Genomic DNA, 22,770 nt, shown 5'->3' with positions numbered 1-22,770 from the left:
TCTCACTCTGCTGAAAAGGAGAGAATTTCCTGTAGTAAACAGCAGGAGAAAATTTCAGGAAAAAGTGTTCCTAAAGACTGTGCTGTTGAGAAACTGAAATCAAAATTAATGGCAAACCCAAATTTTAAAACTGTAGAACTCAGCAGTTTAGTGTGTTGCAGGAGTAACATGGTAAAATGCACTGCAGATTTTTTCCTTTTTTGGATGAAACAATTACTATCATTAGCAAATAATTTAAAAGTATACAGTGCTCCAAAGCATTTTTTTAAGGGCCATAAAAAAAAGCTACAGATACATTTCTTTACATACATACAGATGCCCACCATGTTACTATAATTGTTGCTGTGTTCAGTCAACATTCTAGCAAAGTTTTGCTGAATACATGTTTGAGCATTAATGACAATTTATTTCTAACGAATGCTACCTTATACCTAAACAACTTCTTTCAAGCACTTTTTCAAGTTCTGTGCATGTGCTCACCATTTTTTCCCCAAATACATAATCACTCTAAAATGTGAAAAGCTTTACCCTCGTAGTTTAAAGAAACTCAAACTATCTAGAAGAGAAATCCAGTTTGTCATTTATTTTAAACAGAAGACACACTTCCTTTTAATACCTAAGAAACAAAACAATTCAAATCATCATTTCCCACATTACGTTAAAAAAAAATAAATCAAAAACTGCTAGCCCATAAGCAGCACAGTCATTTAAGACCAATGGAAGATGATCCTCAACTTTAACACTAACTGAATGCGACATTATTTCCTATTATTTAAGCCACATTCTTTTGGCTAGAAATAAATGCTACAGATGCTTTCAATTTTAGGCTATGTATATTACCGTGTCTACGTATTTACCTATTTCCTGGTTAACTTCTGAATTTAACCATTTAAGTATTTGAGAGGCAGGGAGCATGCTTACCTCACTGGCTAACTAGGTTGAAAGTAGTCAGAATTTGGGATGTTGGTGTCTCCTTGCTATTAAGCTACTAAATAGCTTATCTAACCTGTCCTGACACCTTCTGATTAAGGTAGACCTTGTTGAGAGACATCTGAAAGAAATCTACTTAACAGCTGCTCCAAATAATAGAATTTCACCTTTCTGCCATCAGCTTTACACATCGAAATGAAATACCCAACTAAGAAGTAATCTCCTTAGCATACATTTGTAGGTTTTTGTTGTTTGTTCTAAACTTGTATTTTTAAAAAATTCCAGAAAACAATAGGAGTAGTGCCTACCCAGAGGCACAACAGCAGTGATTTCACTTACAGATGACTGCTCCATAAATTGATATTCCTCGAATCAGCCACCTGATAAGGAAGCCTCAACTTGAGGAATGAGTAAGGTCTCATTACACTACCAGTTCCTTTGACTTACAGTTTCAATCAAGCCTTTACTCCACTAGATTTGCTCTTCGAATTTATTTCAAAGCTTTAAATAAATTAGTAGTACAGATTATACCCACTATTAGCAAAGGGCATCTATCACATATAAGAAATGTAGAAGGCATGACTAGGAGCAATGTGAATTAATTACATGATTATTTTTTTTTAAACATATTCATGCAAGTTATAAACCTCATAACCCAGAGCGCAAAGATGAAAGCAAGGGAAAAAAAAAAAAGATATGCGCCATATTCAGGTTTCAAAACCCAGTCATTTGTCATAAATATTCCCTAAATATCTGAAAGAACACACATTTTTTTCTTGGTCTAACAAAAAAAAAAAGAAAAAAGGGGGTGGGGTGGGGCAGGAAGGATGGTTTTAAAATGTACCACCCTCCCAATGGTCTGATTACAGGATAAAATGGGGAATCAAAAAAACCCAAACCAAAACAATCTACAAAACATCCTTCATCTGTCTCCGTGTTCTGGAAATGTGTCTGGACACTGCCCTTCATGCTCTAACATACAGTACATTTTATATGGAAAATTTTGATTGCACCTCGTTTATAGCAGAAGGAATCCACCGTTCATTTAAGTCACACATTAAACTGCATGAAAAGTAAAAAAGCAACCAAACAAAAACCCTCAAGAAAATAATGAGGCTGTTAATTTTGAAAATCTGAAAGGCACAACTGAGCAAGACACGTAGAAGAATTTAAACCCTATAGAATTTTTTCACCCATTCAAGCACATTTTCAAGTGATAGCTCTGCTTCCCGGTACATATGAGCAAGTACCTCTAGAAGAGCACAGAGGAATGGCACACCAAGGCTCAAGAGTTCATACAAGTAGGTATAGTTATATGCATTGTCCCTGAAATGAAGATTGGTAGCGTGCAGAAAACCATGCATCCAGTTAGACAGGCGTCTGGGAATGTCAAGCAGATCCCTTGTCACCCGAAGGGGCCAGCTTAGCGTGCCCCTAAAGAAGGAAGTCAGGATACCTGGGGACCTGTCCTCTGGACTGCTAGCAGTAGACAAAGTGCTTTCTGTGGTGGTCTCTGTGGGTTTGGGTTCCTCTTTCTTCCATGCTTCTGTTGCCTCCTTATATAAAGCATTAAAAAAAAAAGTTAAAGATACTTCTAGAATATTGAAAAGCCCAGTTTCCGTTACTGTTTTCAAGTCTTCATATATATTTTCACTTCCAATTGCTCTTAAGTTCAACTTTACTTTGTATAGGAAAAGCTAAATTCCATTGAGAACCAGACTATAAATATGCCAAACTAACAGAACCGGGAAGTTATATTTTAGTATTGATTTTACTACTTCTGGACATCAGGTAGAAAACATCTTCACACACATACATACACAAGTATTGCACCCTGCTCCAGATAAAGCTGCCTCAACATTTCCTGCATTAGTAATATAACCAATACGTACCTTTCCTTGGGTTTGTAACGTTGCTCTTCTCTTTCTGTGTTTAGTACTGATTTTGCAGTGCGTAAAATGAGGTTTACAGTAAAATTTACCTACAAAAGAAAAGATAAATGATATGCTATTTTATCTATATGTATACGGACTGAAAACCCACTGTTGTGTCTATAAAAAGATGAAATCAGGATAATTAATGGTTGGGCAGCAAAAGGAATGGGAAACATGCCACTGACTCTGAATAGCTCACTGCTCTGAATGGGTTTCTTTTACAGTACACAGATTTGCACATCTGTTAAACAAGGCAAGTTCATTTACCTGTCACACAGGTTTAAGATTAATAAATAGCAGAAACCAACACAAGACATCAAGCAGCAAAAAGTCAAATAATCAGTTCAAAAAGTCTTTGTAGAAGATTCTCTGGACTGCAAAAGTACTACCTTTGGCCTTGAGTCTTTAATCCTTTTGTAGAAGGAGATCAGGTTAATACTCCAATCTACTCAAATCACGTGGAAGCGGCAAGGGAATTTCAATTCAGTTTAATAATTTCCTTCTAAACTTAAAAAAAAAAAAGGCAAAAAATAATTCCCCATCTCCAAACCGCAGGCTGTAAGTGGGATTCAGTGCCCAAGATCTCACCCCGCCCCCCGCCCTGTTCTAAAGCAGACTGGAATAAATTACATTGCTGCTTGGCCAGTACTAGGGCTTTCAACTCCTGAGCCATAACATCTTGAAAGAAATAACCTATATTCCCCCCATCCATGTAAATCTGCCACTATCACGGCTTATCCTTACAGATCACATTATTTAATGGCCAGTTACAAATGAGAGATGAGAATAATTCTGTACTGTTCGAGAAAAATCACCTTTTTTTCTCCCTGCTTTGACCTGTGATTGGACAAACTGCATTTTGGTCACGCAAGTTATTTTCCACTAAGGATTTCTTCATTTAAAGCTCAGGTCTGTCATAACTGGATTCTTTTGAAAGACTAGAACTGCCAGTACAAGACTCAAAGATCAGCATGGACGCAAACAACATACTTGGCAGACCTCCTCCTGACCGAGCTACTTGGCCAGGTCTTTTTCCCTAGTTCCATTAAAAGCATCAATAGTCAGACATTTTAAAATATTCTTAAATAGCTCCTATTACCTTCTTCAACATCAAAGGCATAAATTCCTAAACGGAGCGTTGTAGAGCATATTTCACACTTGAAGCACTCCCTGTGAAAGAAGTGGCCTTCTGCACTCAGCCGCTCCATAACATATACCCGTTTTTTGCAGAAATAACAAATGTCACTCCCCCCGATAGACTGAGGAAATTCTTTTCGCAGAGATCCCTGTTAAAAGATAAAAATAGAAATGCACATAAAACCGTTGCACTACACCCAGATACAAATTGTTAAGCGGGCAGCTGCTTTAGCTGCTCAAAGTTTTACACAGCACCCTCCACATACAATCAAGATAAGCATCAGTCAGCTTTTTTATTACTCATTTGCTGCAATTCCGTAGGTTTATGCAGCAATTCATAAATCAGACCTCACAAGGACTTTAAGGGTGAGTTTTCAGCTGGACTCGCATCCAGCTTCCCTCTGGGAGTTCACCGACATTTTGTGTTTACTCGGGCGCAAGGGCAGCATCAGCTCCGAGCGCTCATTCATCGCCCCGCACCGCGCCGGCTCCGGCACTCGCGTCTCACGGCTCTGCGCATCGGTTCCTCAGGGGAGGGCAAAGGCAGACCTCACCAGCCTCGAACAAGACACACCTTTGGAGCTAAGAACACAGACACCCTGAATACTCAGCTCATACACGCTCCAGAGGAAAACTTAGGCTCGTGCCTTAAGGCCCAGGAAGAAAAACTGACAGTCTTCGATGCTGGTGTCTGAATTACCATTTACATCGCCGCAGACAGGCTTCCCCTCTCAGCCGTGTTCCTCCTGAGATGACAGCCCAAGCTGGGACTTGGTTTGTTTTAAATATCAATTAAATTCCTACCATAGACATTCAGAATATTTTTAACTCGTTGGACTTTAAGATATGATCCATATTAACAACTTGAAACTGTTCTGAAAGTTTTTGTTGAATTTGGGCTGGCAATTGACATTCTTTAATTGCCACAAATCTCATCCTCTCTGGATATACATGCAAAAGGTACAGAAGAATAAATTATAAATGGATTAGATGCCGCTGGGCTTCCCTTTTCTTATTAGAGGCAGGTATGAGGATGTTACTTTGCATTATTGTATCATGCTTAGTTATAGGTCGGTACAGAGGAGCATCCTGTATCTACCACAGCCATCACCATCTCCTTCTCCTTCCACCATGCCCACTGCCACAGGAGAGGTCCCACACGTGGGACAGAGGAGGCGCAGGCTTGGCAGAGTCCAGGCACATTCAGACATCAGCACATCAGTCCACACAACTCATCTTTAATTTGCCAGCAAAAGAAGGCCTTGGAACAATTTCTCAATGTTAAGTGCAAGTCACAGTTGTCATTGTCACATTGTCTTGTGCTTAAGAGTTGAGAATCCTATTCCAAATCTGCCATTAGTAATCCATTTTGCTGTGATGGATCATTTCAGAGCATGAAATTTTCCAAATGAACAACCATGCCAATGGAAAAATATACAAAAGCATTTTTAAAAATACGATGTTAATAGAACAGAGAGTTACAATGAAGTGGAAGCAACTGGGTTTAGTGCTGGCTAATAATAAGTGTCATCACCACAGCACAACACCTTACTTTGCTTCCCAATACCTGACAGCTTTGAGCAGTGGAGGCAGGAGATGGCAAATGAGGAATGGGGCAAGAACCTGTAGCTCTCTCCAGAGACCGCTTCTGAATTCAACACAGAACAGTGTCAGAGTTTAAAAACAGCTCTCTTCAAAATGAGGCACGGTGATTCAGCATTTGTGTGTTAAAAATAACTGCATAAACATGTACTGTGAAAAACTTTCTTCAGAAGCCACCCTGATTAATAATCATCTTCTGTTAGTAATTGTACCAGTAATTACATTTAATAAAAGCCTCCTGAAGTTTTAATTCATACAGACAAGTAATAAAAATATAAATAGAAGACATAGCGAGCAACATTTCCAACACATCCACACATCGGCATATTTTGCCAATATGCACTTGGTTCCTTAGTAAGCGTTAGACTAAGACCTCTCATAATGCTTAAAGCGCTCCACAACCAGGGTCTTAAGTCAGGATGACATTTTGAAAACACCACTCTTTTCAGTCAAGTTATTGTTTCTTTGTGGGTTTAGTCTTACCAGTTCAAGGGGGGGAAGCTGTGGCTTGGGTCTGTGATCATTCACATACAGATTGACAAGAACTTCAGCCACAGCTCCAACTGCACTTGAGACCTTTCCTACAGTCATCTAACCAGAAAAGGGGAGATGAAGAAAAATAGAAGGAAGAGCTTTAGTTATTCTTGAAAAAGAACTTAAGGAGAAAAGGACAAGAATGATCTGAAAACATGCAAACAACAATAAAGAGAGGCTAGGAGAAAGAGCAAAGGCAATGTCTAGCAGAGCACAAGCACGTTCATGCATGATCAGCATGGTCCAGCTGGTGGCCACAGAAGGCTTCCGTGCAGCCCACACACTTCTCCCTGCAGATGACGGAGAAATAGCCGCTGGGAGCAAACGCTGCTCCCACAGCACAAGGCCTCCCACTGTGTCCATGAAAGGCTGAGCTGGGAATTACTGCCTGGCTATCAGGGTTGGACCATTCTGACAGATGAAAAAAACCAACCCTGTTGTTCACTTTGACTTCTTGGGACTTGGTTGTTATATTTCAGAATTGGAGTGGGGACTAAACTTCACATTAACGGACCAAACTGTGGCATTTCAGGAAACATTCTACAAAAACGTACTAGAAGTCCCGCACAGAAACATTCTGTCGATGCTCACAGAGCAACCATTGTCCCTCTCCCCAGTGACTCATCTTAACACCATGGAAAACTGGAGAAACTACGCTCATGAAAGGAGGACATCTCCTTTAATCTGCTTCATCACACTATTGCAGCCATGAATGTTAGGCTGTTTCTAACCAAATTCATCAAAGGAGACTGCAGTTCCTTGGGCTGTGGTTCCAAACGCACCATAACCAGACCACTGACCGCACGGTCCAGGCTTCCTTGCCAAAACACATGCCTGGGGACTGGAAAAGAAAAAAGGTGTGTGTGCATGGCAGGCAGATAGGCAGATACTCTAGTTCTCTGTTCCTGGAAAAAAATACTGTGAAGACTTCATAGATTTACAGAAATATTTTCTACCCTAAACCAAATTTTCTGTAGTGATTTTGATTTTAGTTTTATAGTCGATATAAGATCCCACAACCTCTCTGGTAGCAAAGGCAGCAAAGGCCATCCTGGTACAGCCAGGGATCTGATACTCTGCTTCTGAAGTCAGGACTTCACACCCACCTCCCCCCCCCCCCCCCCCCGCCCCTGAAAGGATCCATGATTTCATATCTTATGCTCTATTTGCCTCCCACAGAGCCCAAATTTTAACTCCCACACTTCTCAGTAAAATGATTTTTCTACTGCCACCACACTAACTCTTGCTAATTGAAAGGTTTTAAAATATCAAAGTTACCATGAAGAAAGGAGAAAAACATAATTGCAATGGTATTCATGATACTTTAAAATAATTTTAAAGCATTTTCTGCCAAGTTTAAAAAGAACTTTAATCCATTGTGGGTGTGTTTTCAAAAATTATGATGGATAAAAATATTCTTGCTAATAAAAAAGAAAAATTCAAGGGAACATGTCCAGCCCCTTACAGGTGCCCTTATAGCTCCCCTTATCTTTTGAGAGTTATCCCATAATTAACTTAATATCCAGGCAGATATAAAATATATATGTCAAGATGACAAAGGCCATTCAAGGGACAAATTTCTGTACTGTTTGGTTTTGTTTAATATAAAAAGATTTTGGAATATTATTCAATATCTGCACAACTTGTGGGGGAGCAACAGCAAAATAAACTGTTAATTGCATACCACAATGCTGTCCTAAGTGATACATTAAATTATAAACCAATACCAGAAGTGAGATTACTTGCTACTACAGCAAAACTACGTTCCTTTGTATTGTTTAAGATCACAGAACACAAAATTTTCCTCCCCAAATTCTGCACCTCTGAATATGCTGAGCAACTTTTAGGCCACATACAATTTATTACCCATGAGCTCCTAGGTAAAAGAAAGCATTCAAAGTCAGCTGAAGCAGAAAGTTTACCTTGAACTAGTTAAATGCTGGAGCAATCAGTTAAACAATAAGGCTGCTGCTTAAAGTGCAAGTAGTTGAATTTCAGGAAGAGTATCCTTGAGCCCGAACTACACCTTGAAATTCATCAGGCTGGTTGATTTCTGTTCTCCACCCATTGGAACAATCTATGTCAACATTAAAGCAGTCAAAACAAGAAAATTGTGTCTTTGTACGTGCTTTAAAAAAGTGTTGTTAAAAGGAAATGTTCCTGTAATGAATGTGAACTCACATTCCACGTAAAAGCAAATGTGATTTCAATTTAATCTAGCAACCAAAAGATTGTTGACTGCTCTGGTCTCCTCATCAACAACCACCAACACAAGCATTGTTGCTACTCACCAGCAGCGAAGGCAGGAAGCAAGTGGACTTGAGGACTAAGTAGATCTCATTTTAGAGAAACTGTTTAATAAGGACACATTACTGTGGGAAGATCTCTACTCGCTCTCCTTACTGAGTTGGATATGCGGGTAGTCAAGAGGAGATCAATTTGCTGTGGCCTTGGTACTGCACCTTTCAGATGCCTTGCAGAGGCATCTAGACAGACTGGAGCACTGGGCAGTGATTAAGGGGATGAAATTTAACAAGTCGAAATGCCAGATCCTGCACCTAGGACGGAGTAATGCTGGGCACAAGTGTAAATTGGGAGAGGAGCAGCTGGAGAGCAGCCCTGCAGAAAGGGGTCCGGGTGCGCTGGTGGACGGCAGGCTCAACAGGAGTCAGCAGCGCGTGCCCCGGCAGCCAAGAGGGCAACCCGCACCCTGGGGGGCATCAAGCACAGGCTAACCAGCCGGTCAAAAGAGGGGACTATCCCCCCGTATTTAGTGCTGGTGCAGCCTCCACTTGAGCACTGCGTGCAGTTCTGGGCCCCACAATTCCAGCAGGACGTGAAGGTCCTTGAACGCGTCCGGAGAAGGGCAACAAAGGTGGTGACAGGGCTGGCAGGCATGTCCTGGGAGGAGCGGCTGAGGACTTTGGGGTTGTCTAGTTTGGAGAAGAGGAGGCTGAGGGGCGACCTCGTTGCTCTCTACAGCTTCCTCAGGAGGTGGAGAGGGAGGTGCTGAGCTCTTCTCCCTGGTATCCAGGGATAGGACGCATGGGAGTCGTTCAAAGCTGCGCCAGGGGAGGTTTACGCTGGGCATTAGGAAGCATTTCTTTACCGAGAGGGTGGTCAAACCCTGGGACAGGCTTCCTAGAGAGGGGGTCGATGCCACAGGCCTGTCAGTGTTTAAGGGGCATTTGGACAACGCCCTTAGTAACATGCTTTAACTTTTGGTCAGTCCTGAACTGGTCAGGCAGTTGGACTAGATGGTCATTGTAGGTCCCTTTCAACTGAAAATATTCTATTCTATTCAAATGCCATTCAATCACAAAATAGAAATATCAGGGCAGGACGAGAATCCACCAGGGCAGGCCCAAGAGCACCTGCCACCATCAGAAACCCACGGAGAACAGGAGGGACGGGGCATGCAAGAGCAGCGCTGCCCTGCAAGGCTCCTGACTTCTGCCCTCATACAACAGCACAACTGCTGAGCAACCCCCTGTGCCTTCTCTAAACCTCACCCTGCTTGTGGACAAGGACTTCCATAACACCCTCACCCATTTAATCGAGCAAGTGTAATAAACTCCAGTTGCAGGAGAGAGGGTCGGACCCCAAATCTACACACATTCCTTTAGAGAACCTGTCAGCTCTTACATGGCTTAGCTTTGATCTACAGCGCACAGATCTCTGCCTGCTTGATGTACCTTAGAAAATCAGTATACACATAATAGGTTTTATATTTTGCTCATGCACTTACTACCCTTGAGGCTACTGGTGTACGTGAAGTCCCACACATGCATGCAATTTTGTAGTGCTGGGGCCACCATCAATATGCAACAGGCTACTACTTACAATTTAGGCAAGTTTATACCAGTAGCTTTAAATCATTTGTTGGAAAGGAATCTTAAAGAGTTACCTCACATGGTGAATTTCAGGAAACAACCAAGACGACACTCAAAAATCCCCCAGGTGTTTGTGATTTACTAAGACTATTGACCCGTCAATGACATGTTGCCAAAGCTTTTCAGCAAGTTGATCGAGGTGGTTATTAACATGGGAAGAGAAAGCTACCTTCTGTATTTCCCTGTGCTATTATTTATAGCACCACAGCCAACCAACAAGTAAGCCTCAGTAGTGTTTTCATAAAACAAAGGAAATATACTTTCTGCCTCCAAAAGCATACAATGCTTCCCCTTTGTTGTATCATATCCTTTATGATTTTCCCAGTCTTACTTTGCTCTGTGCATAATTTATTTACTTTTGGTACCACCTGCTACATATATTTTACCTCTGAGATAAACAACATTTGAGTAATAAGTTACTGCATGTAGGAAACACCCCAGCTCTGCTTACTGCTGGTAATTAGAGTCACGTCACTGAAGGGAAGTAGTTGGTCCAAACTCTGGAGGCAGTAAAGTCTACTGATTGCAACATCTTCATAGTTCTTATGACGTATTGTGTGGATTCACTCATGCAAAGCTCAGATGAACACAGTTTTCTGAACGTCAATCCAACTTTAAACAGAAAACAGGAATAACCAAAGCCCAGCCTGTAATATAATATTTGCTAATTCATAATTCTACCTATGTGAAATTTGACAGCTGATTAAAGCTAGAAGGTAGTTTTGATGATTACTGGCAACTTGCATATGGTGTCATATAGAAGTTAATTCTTAATAAGTTGTAATGACTATATGTCTTTAAGAGAAACAATATGCTTCCAAAGCCTTCCTTTCAAGTACTCTTTTCAGGACTGAGGCTTAATAACAGGTTTCTGTAATAAGACAGTATGATTTCTTAGCCACCATAACTAATACTGGTCCAATGAAAATTCAACAGATGTAAGGGATCGTCACGTCTGATAATCTCAGTACTCACTTGAAATTAAAATGACAGTACAGGATGGTAGGGTGCTAATGTTTATAGGTCGTATCTCATGAAATCTTACAAACCTCAAAAGACTTCTATTATCTTTTGTTCTTCTGCTGGGAAAAAGCAGAAACACCGAGAGCAACATCAGGAAGCTCTTTCCGTGGGCTTACCAATCCTGAAGCCCTTTTTCATACTGAAGTCTAAACTTACCTAGCGATATCTCTCAGAACAGAGACCAGAAATACAAATTCTGAGTCTTATAACCCCACCTTCAAGATAACACAGATACAAGCAATTACCCATACATATTCACAGCAGAGAGGTCCAAACATATTGTTAAATTATCATGAACAATACTTGAAAATGTGCACTGTGCACCTGAAATACTGTCAAATTTTATTCATATAGTGCTGCACATTTAGCCAGTGTTTTATGGAGTATGATAAAATTTTCATGCTTGCAACAGTGTGCAATCCTAAAAGATAAAACAAGGGGAAAACAATTTAACCATGGAAGGGCACGGACATACTGCTTTTTATGAAATCAAGGCTGCAGCAGGTGTTCCCCCAAGGTTTCATACTCTTAGAGTAAAAACTGCAGTAGGAAATCTGCGTCTGGAAAAATTTTGCTTGAGAAGTAACAAAAGGTAAGCCAAAACATGGCCTGTGTAACTTCAAGATGAACAGAACTTAAGTTGCCAAAGAGAGGTAAAGCTAAAGTAACAGGGGTATCACAGGACTGAATTGACCTCACAGCACACGAATAGTGTGGAGACCAAAAGTCTTGCACATCCATTAACACCTCACCAGCACATCACCAACGCAAGTAACAATCCTGGACATAGGTCCAAAGGGCCATTACATCCCCAGGGCAGGATCCATTTTACTTATGTAAAGTAAGGGCACATTGGCATAACCTGCTCCAAAAGGCGTCCGTGCTGCAGACTGCAGGCCTCCCCCAGCACCCTGCTCTACTAGTCAAGGATGCCCTATGCCCATCCTCAAGCCTCACCTGAATCTCCATTTCCATGGTGACCTTCCATCACTCCTTACTGTGCCAACAGTGGGCATGGGGCACCGGTACCCTCCCCTTCTGCACAACAGCCTTGCACAGACACCACGGCTGACTGACCCTGTCTAACCCCTCCACTCCCTCTTAGTTACCCCCATAGCAAGGGCAGTACCGACAATGTCACTTGTACCCACTGGCAACCCTGGAAAGGAAACTCAAAGGGGGTTTTTGCCCTTTTTTTTTTTTTTTTTTTAAATCCACTTGCTACCTTTCCCACTGAAACATCTACAGCAATCCATCATCACTTGGGCTTCAGCATCATCACTTGGGGTTCAGCATTTCAGCTTTCTATTACCACACCTGCCTCGAAGGGGAGGAAAATAAAAGTTAGCCTGTTCATTATCAGACCTGCTATTTAAAAATTCTCAAATATGCCATGCCAAATGCACCATATTTAGACATATGTAATGCATACAGTGTACAAGAGGACCTGGGCCTGTACAATCCCATGGAGCAGTATTCTAGGCATCAAGATCTTCATATGTGTAGATCTGCCAAAGAATACATGTAGTCCTACCTAACCAGACAAATATTTACCAAATGAAATGAACACATATTTACTGTGCTGGTGACAGAACAAGATTTTTCTTGCCTCAGCTGTGCTGCATTCTGCCATTACTTCTGGAAAGAGCATTTTTCAACTGAAGTAAACTCAGCCTGAGTGAAATCAAGTCACAACAAACTATTGCTACACCATTTAAATACAATGGCAAACTAATAAAAGGCTGTGAGTGCACTTTAAACTAAATGCACTTGAATTAAAACATCAAAAAATGATCGCTCAGCCAAATGTTCTCTAAGAAAAAATTTTAAAATCCTAGTAGAATTATAGCTCACAGATTTTCCATATGATTAAGAGCCTAGTTCTCACATTCTAAAGGGTTGTTCACATAGTTTGGGGTTTTTTAATTCTTTTTTCAGTGTCACGATAGCTCTCCAAACCAAACAAGCAGCAGGCCCCAATATTTTGGAAACCATTACTTAGCTTAAAACCCATCACATGCTATACCCCCTAAGTCATAAAAAGTAAGAGGTAAATCCAGGCAAAGGAATTATTTTGAAGCTGAAGGGAATTAGGGGATTACCACAGTAAGGCACATGCTGGGCTTGCAGTGTCCTTGAAGGGCTGTGTAGCCTGTATTTTCCTAGGCAATGAGAGGGAGTCTTTTCAACACAGCTTTATCTCAGCTGAGGAACGTGCCTTTACAAACGGCAAGTCAGCTCAGTATCTACCTGCTCAGTTACTGCTGAGGCTGTGAGCCTGATTTCCAACGAGCGTTGACAATATGGTGCAAAATAACCTAAAAAGATCTAGACCAATTCCACTAAATGATCCTGCCTCCCACCAGATGGGAAATTACCTTCAGCCATGGCTTATCCGGAGCTGGGCAATACTCATGAGTATTTCATAAAACTACCGTTATTTAAATACAACAGAAGCAGGCAGAATGCTTTGCTCCTCCTCACAGTAAATGGAGACGGTACCCGATTTTGCTGAATAGCACTTCTTTCATGCGTCAGGCAGCAAAGCCGCCAGCTCCAGCAGCACCTGCACTGGGTCACAGCAGTCGCCTTCAATACTTCTAGAAACTTGATGTTTCCATCTCTACTTCCACACCAACCCTATTCAACACTGCAGTGTTCCAGACTGCCGCTACATAAATCTGTGGGTGAAGGAAATGGAACTTGGGCCTTCACCTGCCCTGAAAAGCTGAAAAAATGCCAAACTTTCTTCAATTAAAATCCTTCTAAAACAAGGGGAGTTCGAAGCCAATGACATCTTAACTTCCAGAGATAAAAGCACAGCCCATTGTAACATCAGCGTAAAGTAGTAAAAGCTGCATATCTCTGATTCAAGTGTTATCTAATCACTTTCATTCAGAGTATGCATGTTACCTCTCTGTAAAGTTCGCTCTTACAAAGAACTGTATTCTAGCAATTAATGTGCAGAAGCAAGTTTAAAGTACAAATAAGCAAACAAACAAAACAACAGTAAAATCTGTCTGTATTGACAAGTGCTCATACAATTCTAAGACATGTCTTCTAGCTAAAATAACTATTACTGTGCAGGTTCTCCCCTGCAGTCCAGATGGATATTCTTATGAAAAGAAACACAAATGCCACCCAAGAACAACTAACTGGTCCCATAACACCCAGTTAGCTATACAATGTGAAGCTCTTTCTCTGCTAGGCATGACTGTGGTATTAGCCAACAACAGAACATTTAAATTAAGCAGCAATGCAAAATTTTCAGAATTGAAGCAAAAATTTTGTTAGCTATTTACTTTGTTCCTCAGTTTTATACCTGAACTGTTTTTAACAACAACTTTCCTCTTACAAACATGCAGAATTAACAACAGTGAACAAAGTAAAGTTTGATTCAAATGTGAAATACAACCTATACAACAGATCTGCTGGCAGCACCTTCCATTCAAGCCATTTCTCAAGCAGCTTTAGTGCAAGTTTTAGAGGAAAAAATCTGTTAGTAGAGTACCTGTCTAGAAGGAACAGCAGGGGAAGCTGAACCGACAGATGATGGAGAAGAGGCAGCAGCTGAATCATGAGGTGGAGAGCAAGAGGGAGTTGGGGGCTGAGAATGGGATAAGCCTTTAGTAGGTAGCTTATTCTGTGTAGAGCAGAAACAGGAGAGTTATCCAAGAGACAGTGACATTAGCACAGGTTAAGAGAATAATTTCAGTCATGCATCAAAAAAAAAAAAAAAAAAGAAGAAAGATAGTAACTACAATTCCACTCTTTTCTCTATTTCTGCACAGTGATGAGCCATGGAAATCATCATGGCAAAACCTTCACGGCAAATGATATTACTGTACTCAGTTTTCTTATTAAAAATATTTACAGTAGGCAGTAAGATAAGATAGTGCTGGGAAAAAGCATAACAAAACATAAGGAATGCCAGATTGCCCTAAGAGCTACTGTTCACCGATTCATTAGAAACTGTGAGCTACCAGTGTATACTTAAGCACAAGACATGGTTTATTCTAACACATTTCTCTCGTGCTGAAGTACTCCGACTAGCTTTATGATTTAGATTGTGTTTTACCTCAATTAAATTATGCAATAATATTTAAACAAAGCTTTTTACCAGTTTCAGTAGAATCCACATTACTTTTCAGATCCACCCAGGATGAAAGGAAAGTTTAAAATAAAACCACTGCAATTTCTGCCCCGGTCCCCCCCTCCCCACCATGAATCCTTACACGTCTTCTAACTCAGCACTTCTTCAGGTGCAAAACCTAATATTCACCTTTGGAAACTCCATGTATCCAAACATTGAGGCAAGATGTGCCGCTTTCTCTTTAATGTTCTTTTTATGGAATTCCCTATTTGCTATGGTCTGAGCTCTTTTCTGCAATAAGAGCCAGGGAAGGAAAGCCAAGAAAAGAGAAAGAGAGAGATTTCAGTTAATGTCACATGCATCATCAGAATACAGAAAGTTTGTAGAAAGACTTTTACAGTCTTATATTTAACCTAAATTCGACAGAGGAAAAGGTCAGCATATCCAGGGAAAATACAGTACACAGATTAACATATGCAGGTAAGAGATAGAAAGGAAAAGAAATTGCTTGTCACCTGTTTCATTTTTTCCTCCAGGTGCTGCAGACGCTCAAGCACTCCAGAAAGTACAAATGCAGCAGAACAGGCAGATGCGAGATTTTCAGAGGTTTCTGACAGACTGGGCTGGGTATCTGTTTTTTGTACAGTCTTTGCTCTCCTGGCCATATGATCAGAACCACTTAAAGACTGTTTGGGTTCCCTGACCTCGTGTTCACTCCTAGCTACCACCTGAAACTGGGAAACACTTGAAGTGAAAAAAATCTGCTTTCTGCACTAGCACGCAGTATATGCAGCTTTTAAGGATGCTTCCGAAAGCGCAGCACAGTCATGCACATAACTAGAAATCAAATGTTGTCACATCACTCTTTGCACACTATCTACTGCATCTCTGATGCTTGTGTCCAGGCACTGAAATAAATCAGTCCTACATAACTTATGCAGGCCTTGACATCCTTCTCTAGCTTTGTGTCAGTTTTTATGAATATCCCCAGATAGCATCAGTGCAGAAGAACACGACACTACATCTCCTTCTAGGGTTTTTAGAAAAGGTTTAGGGTTGTGGGGTTTTTTTTTAGCATCACATCTGCCTGAAACTAAACTTAAATTGTAAGAATATCAACAGTAGTTCTTGGCATAATTCTAGATCTAGTCTGACCCAAGTCAAGCTATAATGTATTTCAGATTTAAAGCATTTTCTGAGGAGTTCAGAATAGGTCTCTGAATTTAAGTCTTCATATAAAGTAGCTTTTGAAGTAAATGAAACATTTGAGCCAGTTCAGCTTTATCAAAATCAGTCTTAAAAATGACCTTCCAGCTGGCCTTTTCATGACAATTTTCTACTTCTTTCTATCTGTCCAATTCAAAGAAATACACAAATTTTCCAAATTTCTCAGAATTAAAATTAAAAAAATACTAATGTCAATCAACTTGCAGTGTGCTCCTGATGTTTCAGGATAGCACACTTGCCTTTGAAACACCAATTTTCTGCTCATTTATGAATCCACATTTTTCATCAAGCTGATCTGCAGATTTCCACTTGCAATGCAGATCTCATTCCACTGCAGACCACTCTTGAAATGCCACTACAGGATATGTACTTCCATTTAAAACTCTAATGTGAAGTGAACATCAATACTATTGGATATGAGATTGCTTTCATTGGAAGTACTAAGAGAAAATTTTAGACAATGTCTTCCCATATATATGATGCCACAAAAGAGCTTTCAGCAGAAATTCTAATCACAAGTTCTACTTAAAGAAATAAAAAAACCCTGGGCATCAATATCAGCTTTCCAACACTCAAACTTTTATCAGAGACTTTTTTGCCAGGTTTCTCAGGGTGGAAAACCCCCTTTGCCTTATCATTACAATAGCCCAAAGCATCCAGTACATACACACACAAATTTTCAGGTACTGCTGTAGTTTTCTTGCATGTTAAATGTAGCTATGTAATTATATTTATATAATTTGGAGCCTAGATGTGATAACACAGAAATCAACAACTATGTTTTTAGGCTTTTTTTCCACACAGTTACTAATTCTTTCAAATAGTTTTCTCATCTGGTCAAGCAGGTGTAAAAGAGCCTTGAAGTTTAATGTTGTTTTCACAATTCTCAGCTAAATATATCTATTAACTCTGCAGATTACATCCAAATATTGTTTTATATGTTCTGTAGTTATACAATAACACTGAGTTCCCAGCAGTAAGAGAAATGGTGTGCTTGTTAAGTGTTACCCATATGAGTTCCTACCTGCCTTTTTGGTTGAGGTGGAAGAAGACTTGGATCCTTAGGTTTAGCAAAGCGAGGATTAACAGGAGGGTCAGAAGAGAGCAGGGCTGGTCTATCTATTAGCTCCTTGTAAAGTATTTTTAAAATTATAAAGACAGAGTGGGAGGGGAAAAAAAAGGAAGACAGTAAATAGGATTCAAAGATCTTTTGAGGCAGAAAGAAAGAAAAGCTGCTTTTAAAGACAGGTTACTATGGAGCTTAACAACATGTTTTGCAGATTTTTGTCACCTATCCATTTTATTAACCCTTTCCACCATCAAAGATATACTTAAAATTCAGCACATTCAGTATTCTTTAAGAGAGGTTATGATCAAAAAGTAACACATCAAGGCTTCCTTCAATAAGGCCCAGCAAACTGCTGCACATATATCGCGCGCAGAAAGCTCAGGGCATTGACAAGCAGCCAGGTAGAGTGCAAACAACAGTGGTTCATGGACTGAGAAAGTCACTTGGCATCTATAAAGCCTACACTTCTGGAGGAATTAAATATGTAAATAAACAAATGGATACAAGCACAAAGATTTAAGAAAGCCACCATCCTTGACAGAACCTTGACACCTTGCTCATCCTTCCTTCAGATCTTTTAGGTGACAGATCTGAACGCACCTGACTCAAACCATCACTGACTCAAGTGTGGCTTTGAGCTTATCATCCCTACCTTGACAGCGCTGGATTACTTTTAAAACACCACTAGTCACACTAACAACAAACCACAAAAATGCTGTGGAATGTACAAATATATTCCATTATGCCTACTTTAGGAATGGAAATGGAAGCCAGACACATGTTGCAAAAAATTAGGTTCCCTTCTTACACTTTCTTAATTTTCCACAAAGAAAGATTACCACTGGATATGTAGTGTCCTTTATTCACAGAATATGGGGGGGCGAGGGGGGGGAAGTCCTCCTGCAATGCCATATGCAGCCAGCTTAAACTTCCATACAAAGCAAAAATTCTACAGACTGGCTTACAAGAGATTTCTGGTCATTGCAATTCCACTACGCTTTATTAATATAATAGATTTTAATACATTATATTAATATGCATTAGTCAATCTATATTAGTCATATTTGTTCGCTAAGTATTGAGAGGAACACCTTTAATTTGCATAAAGTATAAAAAAAGACAACCCACTTTGAACACATAACACATCCATTTTTTCCCTTGGAAATCTGCATCATGTTCACAAGAAGGGACTACAGTTTAATTTCAGAGATTACTTTTATGTTCATCTATGACCTACCTGCCTCCGAAAAATTGTATTTGGAGCATTCTCTTCAAACTTTGCCAACAGTTGAGTTGCCATTGATTTAACTTTATTCTGGTTCATTCCTTCTCTGCCATCACTCTGTTCTTTCCCAGCATTTGTCCCTTGGCTTGAAAAGCCTGAAGCCTACAAGAACACAACAAACTACGTTTTTCTTGAGTTTACCTATGACACTTACGAAGAGAGAGGAGAGAGATAACATCCTGATCAGCAAAGTGTGAAAGGAAATACAGTCCACAGTATATTAAAAATGACACTGTTTAGCATGCAAAAATCACCAAAAATATTTTCTTTGGTCCCAGAGTACAGTAAAAAGAGAACATTAATTGGTGCTGGTGATGATAAAGCAGGTAACTAATCAGAGAGGGGCTAGGAACCAAGCTGCAATGCAAACTCTTCAAACAAAAATTTGTTTAAATAACTGAGTTGGGAAAAGATTAAAAAAACAAAACAAAACAAAACCCAACCCACAATACCTTAAATGTTCTTGGGTCAGAAAGAAAACTAGTGCAATTTATGTAATGCCCTCCTCCCAACAAATTTAAAACAAATTTAGCTTTCCTTTAGTGCACACCACAGTAAATTCAAGGTTCTAAGGGGAAAGGCTTTTGTTCCTGCCAAGCACAAGAGGCCTTGGCCCCTCGACTCCCACTGCCTCTGCTGCTCTGGTGCTCATCAAGGAGCTGGATACGTGTGGACACCACTGAACACCGACCTCCTCGAAGACACCAAGAAGACCTTTTCGACGTCTTTTGTTAGTCTCATTTTCTTCCGTTTTCCCTTCAACCTGAAATGGCAAAGGCAAAACAAGTTCTACAGATTACTGCAGCAGTATACCAGATTTACCCAAGCAGTTCCTCCCAGGTTATTAACTTTCATAACCAGGCAAGTGTGGTCTGGCCTGCGTTAAACAAGGCAAACACAGGTGATCGGTGCCAGCACGCGGGGGTCCTCGTTGCACTGACACGCCTCATTAGGCACCCCCCCAGCTCAGCAGCATCGTTCCTCGTGCGAGGAGCCTGGTGGCCCTCGTGGCAGTTACCATCTACGTAAAAGCTGCCCTGTAACCCCTGACTGGGAGCTCTCGCTGGACTCTGATGGGTGAAAATACATGCTCGTCCACTTTGTTGAACGCAGGCCCTACAATATTGGCGTTTACCTTTTCCTCTTTCGGTACTGAAGAGTTTATAATTCATAAAGCACTAGCACATCCTTGAAGAAAAAGGCATTACAGCACCAGTTATTCCGTGAATTTTAATCTAGACTACACTGGTTTCCAGATAAGTAACAAAATCCAGAAACCCCTCACTCTTTCACTATAGCCTCCACATCTCTTTTAACCTAGATATCTGCATGCAGATTGTGTGTTCGTAGTGCAGACGTATCTCCTTTTCTGGAGCAATTACTGTCTGCCTTAAAGGTCTGTCTCCCTTGTAAGGTTTATCTCCCTGACTATGCTTTACATTACAGTACTTAAGCAACCAAATTGCCTATTTTGTGCTCAAGCTATGCACATAATTCATTATTTTACTGAACTAGAGATTACACAAATAATAAATAACACTTCATACTCAGCCTGCACAAACTTGCAAAATAGTCAATGCTTAACAAAATTCTATCAGTTCTTATTAAATTCAGTCTTGAAGAACTGGTACAATGAAGAGATTTTTTGGTCTGATAAATTTCATCTTAGGTTATATTTTATGAACAATAAACTACATTCCACTTATTTGCATTTGCCCACGCCGTAACTTAGTGATTACTCAGCCAACTTAAGAAAAAAGAATAAAGAGAGAAAGATCAAAGAATACAGGCTTCCTTTTTACATATACAGTGTTTTTAATAAATCATTATGCGCTGAATAGAAGTAATCCCAAACAACTTCTGGGCAAACACCAGAAGAATCAGATGACAATATTTTCATTACTTGGTATGCTTTGGTACATTGTCTTTCAAACACCAGCTCTCAATAACCTAGCTTTGCACTACCTATAGTCATTAGTCTACCAAGGAAGAGCAAACAACGTAACAGCACAATGTATTCTGCCTAATAACCTGTACCACATAAAAGCAGAATTTGCCTAAGCGAATGGAGCAAACAAGATGTTGCCTTTCAAAAATCTTACATAAAGGACTTTCATTAACATATTTACAAAGAAGTGAAAGACAAAGCAATTTAATTGCCTAGCAAAAACTCCAAGAAAAAGGACTGTGCCCTTTATTGTGTAAACACCTCCATTCATTTATTAGTCTGGAGCACAGGAAATCTCAGTTCCTCTCCAGCCCAGCCCTTGTAGGAGAATGAAAAACATTATCCAGCCCGGCACACGCTGCCAGAACAGCTACCGCCACACCAGCTCCGGGCCCCCGCTTCCCAGTCTCTCACAACCTACGCCCAGATAAGGATCCCTCTTCCAGCCAAATAAAAGGACAAACTAGATGGTACGGAAAGTTTAGTAAGCGACACTGCTACCCCAGCTGGTTTTTGACTCTGTGATATGCAAGTGCTCTCCTACTGTCACACCTGGGTAACGCTCAGCACCACTTTTTGCAGGGGAAAGAATCCTAAAACTGAAGCCACAGCCAAACTCTTAACTCAAGCAGTTGCTTTCCAAGGAGCTTCATTTCCCAGCTAGTTTCAGGCGGTTATGGCACTCGCAAATCTCTGTCTGAACCCAAGTACTGTGTTTCTTGCTCAGTTTCACACCCCACCCATGACAGGGCTGCAAAGCCTCACACAAAATAAGGTCTCAACAGTCCCGCTCCCCAAGCTGATTTGGAAAATACCGCTTCCACTTCTCATTTCAATTGAGCTCCTGTAGGGTGAAACCAAAGGGGCCTGTCAAGCAAATCACCTCATGCTTTCATATAGCACCAAGAACTATACCTCCTCTTATGACAGAAGACATATTTCACGACGGGAGTTTAGTCAGAGGGCTGTACGGCTTAGCAATGGAGAGCCCTCCCCACTGCTAAAAGTCTATTTACTTCTGCAAATAACTCATGGAAAAACAACAATAATGTGGTCATGAAAAAGGTTCTTCATCTAAAGAAGTCACCCGCAAGAAAAAGTAATGTTTATTTTGCCTATTTGGTTTCTCACTGCTTGGTTAGCTGGGAAACATGTCACTTGGTTTTGTGTATATGTGGGTGGCAGGGAAAAGTTATTTCCTAACAAGGATATATGAGGTTACCGGACAATTGACTGTCCACAGGTTTTGAAAATGTGTTTGTGGATGGAAAATATTCAAGATGGAAATATCTGGAGGTTCTAGAGTAATTCTTCATGTGGAAAAAAAAATAAAAATCATATTTCTACCAAAATAGAGAAAATAGCAACAAATTTAAAAAGCAATATATTAAAATACTGAGAAACGCAGTACATATATGTACACCTGAACTTTTATTAAGGACACTGAATTCCAAAAGAAGTACGAAATCTATACTTTTGGAGGGAAAACTTAGGTGTAAATGAAGCAATACAGTTAAGCATTAAGGAGGTCTGTTTAAAAAAAAAAAAAGAAAAGAAAAAAAACCAAAGAAAGAACTTGAGAATCATCATAGTCAATATACAGTTTATGGCTAGCCCAGGAAACTCAAAACCTGGAACAGTTCTGCATTAAGCTGTGTTTCAGAACACGCAGAAGTTAAATTCATTTTGGTGGAGGAGCATACGCTGCTGTCTAACTTGTGCTGCTAAATCTGCAAGAGTTGTACTTGAGATACTGCTGCCTCTGAGCCAGGCTGTGCAGACACTCCCCATTTAAATTGAAGTTAAAATGAAGGTAGGCTTGGCTGTGAAACAAAAGCCCCTCCTCAAGGTCTCCTTTCAGGAGAGGACCAAGTTAATGAATAGGCAGAAGGTAAAACAGTTTATTACTGAATAATGTCATTAGAGTAACTTTTAAATTAAATCATATAAAACTTTTGAAGTTATAATCCATTCAGAAACATATACACAATACTCTCACTGCACACAGTCCTATGCCAGACAGTATTAACTCAGGTTTCTATAACTCTTCAAGGCCCTGGAGTCTTTAATTGCAACATGTATGGGCATGGATGTG

The 22,770-nt window shown here is 40.2% G+C and overlaps 1 protein-coding gene across 5 annotated transcripts in view; it reads right to left on the bottom strand.

The window, feature by feature from the left end:
* Nucleotides 1-22,770, bottom strand: part of MICAL2 (microtubule associated monooxygenase, calponin and LIM domain containing 2) — a 136,607-nt gene that overhangs the window by 54,202 nt on the left and 59,635 nt on the right. For 3 of the 5 annotated variants that reach the window (XM_049819930.1, XM_049819928.1, XM_049819931.1), the window contains exons 15-23: nt 19,419-19,490; nt 18,680-18,829; nt 17,398-17,502; nt 15,662-15,880; nt 15,336-15,437; nt 14,565-14,696; nt 3,964-4,150; nt 2,823-2,911; nt 2,387-2,486 (exon numbers count right to left, since the gene is read on the bottom strand). In XM_049819930.1, the coding sequence (XP_049675887.1) occupies nt 2,387-2,486; nt 2,823-2,911; nt 3,964-4,150; nt 14,565-14,696; nt 15,336-15,437; nt 15,662-15,880; nt 17,398-17,502; nt 18,680-18,829; nt 19,419-19,490 (1,156 nt within the window). Of the gene's footprint in view, nt 1-2,386; nt 2,487-2,822; nt 2,912-3,963; nt 4,151-6,086; nt 6,195-14,397; nt 14,404-14,564; nt 14,697-15,335; nt 15,438-15,661; nt 15,881-17,397; nt 17,503-18,679; nt 18,830-19,418; nt 19,491-22,770 lie in introns of all 5 variants that reach the window. The other 2 variants (XM_049819933.1, XM_049819932.1) reach the window with 2 other exon arrangements.

The sequence above is a fragment of the Accipiter gentilis genome, chromosome 17, assembly GCF_929443795.1.
Source record: "Accipiter gentilis chromosome 17, bAccGen1.1, whole genome shotgun sequence".
NCBI classification, from domain to species: domain Eukaryota; kingdom Metazoa; phylum Chordata; class Aves; order Accipitriformes; family Accipitridae; genus Astur; species Astur gentilis.
This window is presented reverse-complemented; position numbering and strand designations above follow the sequence as displayed.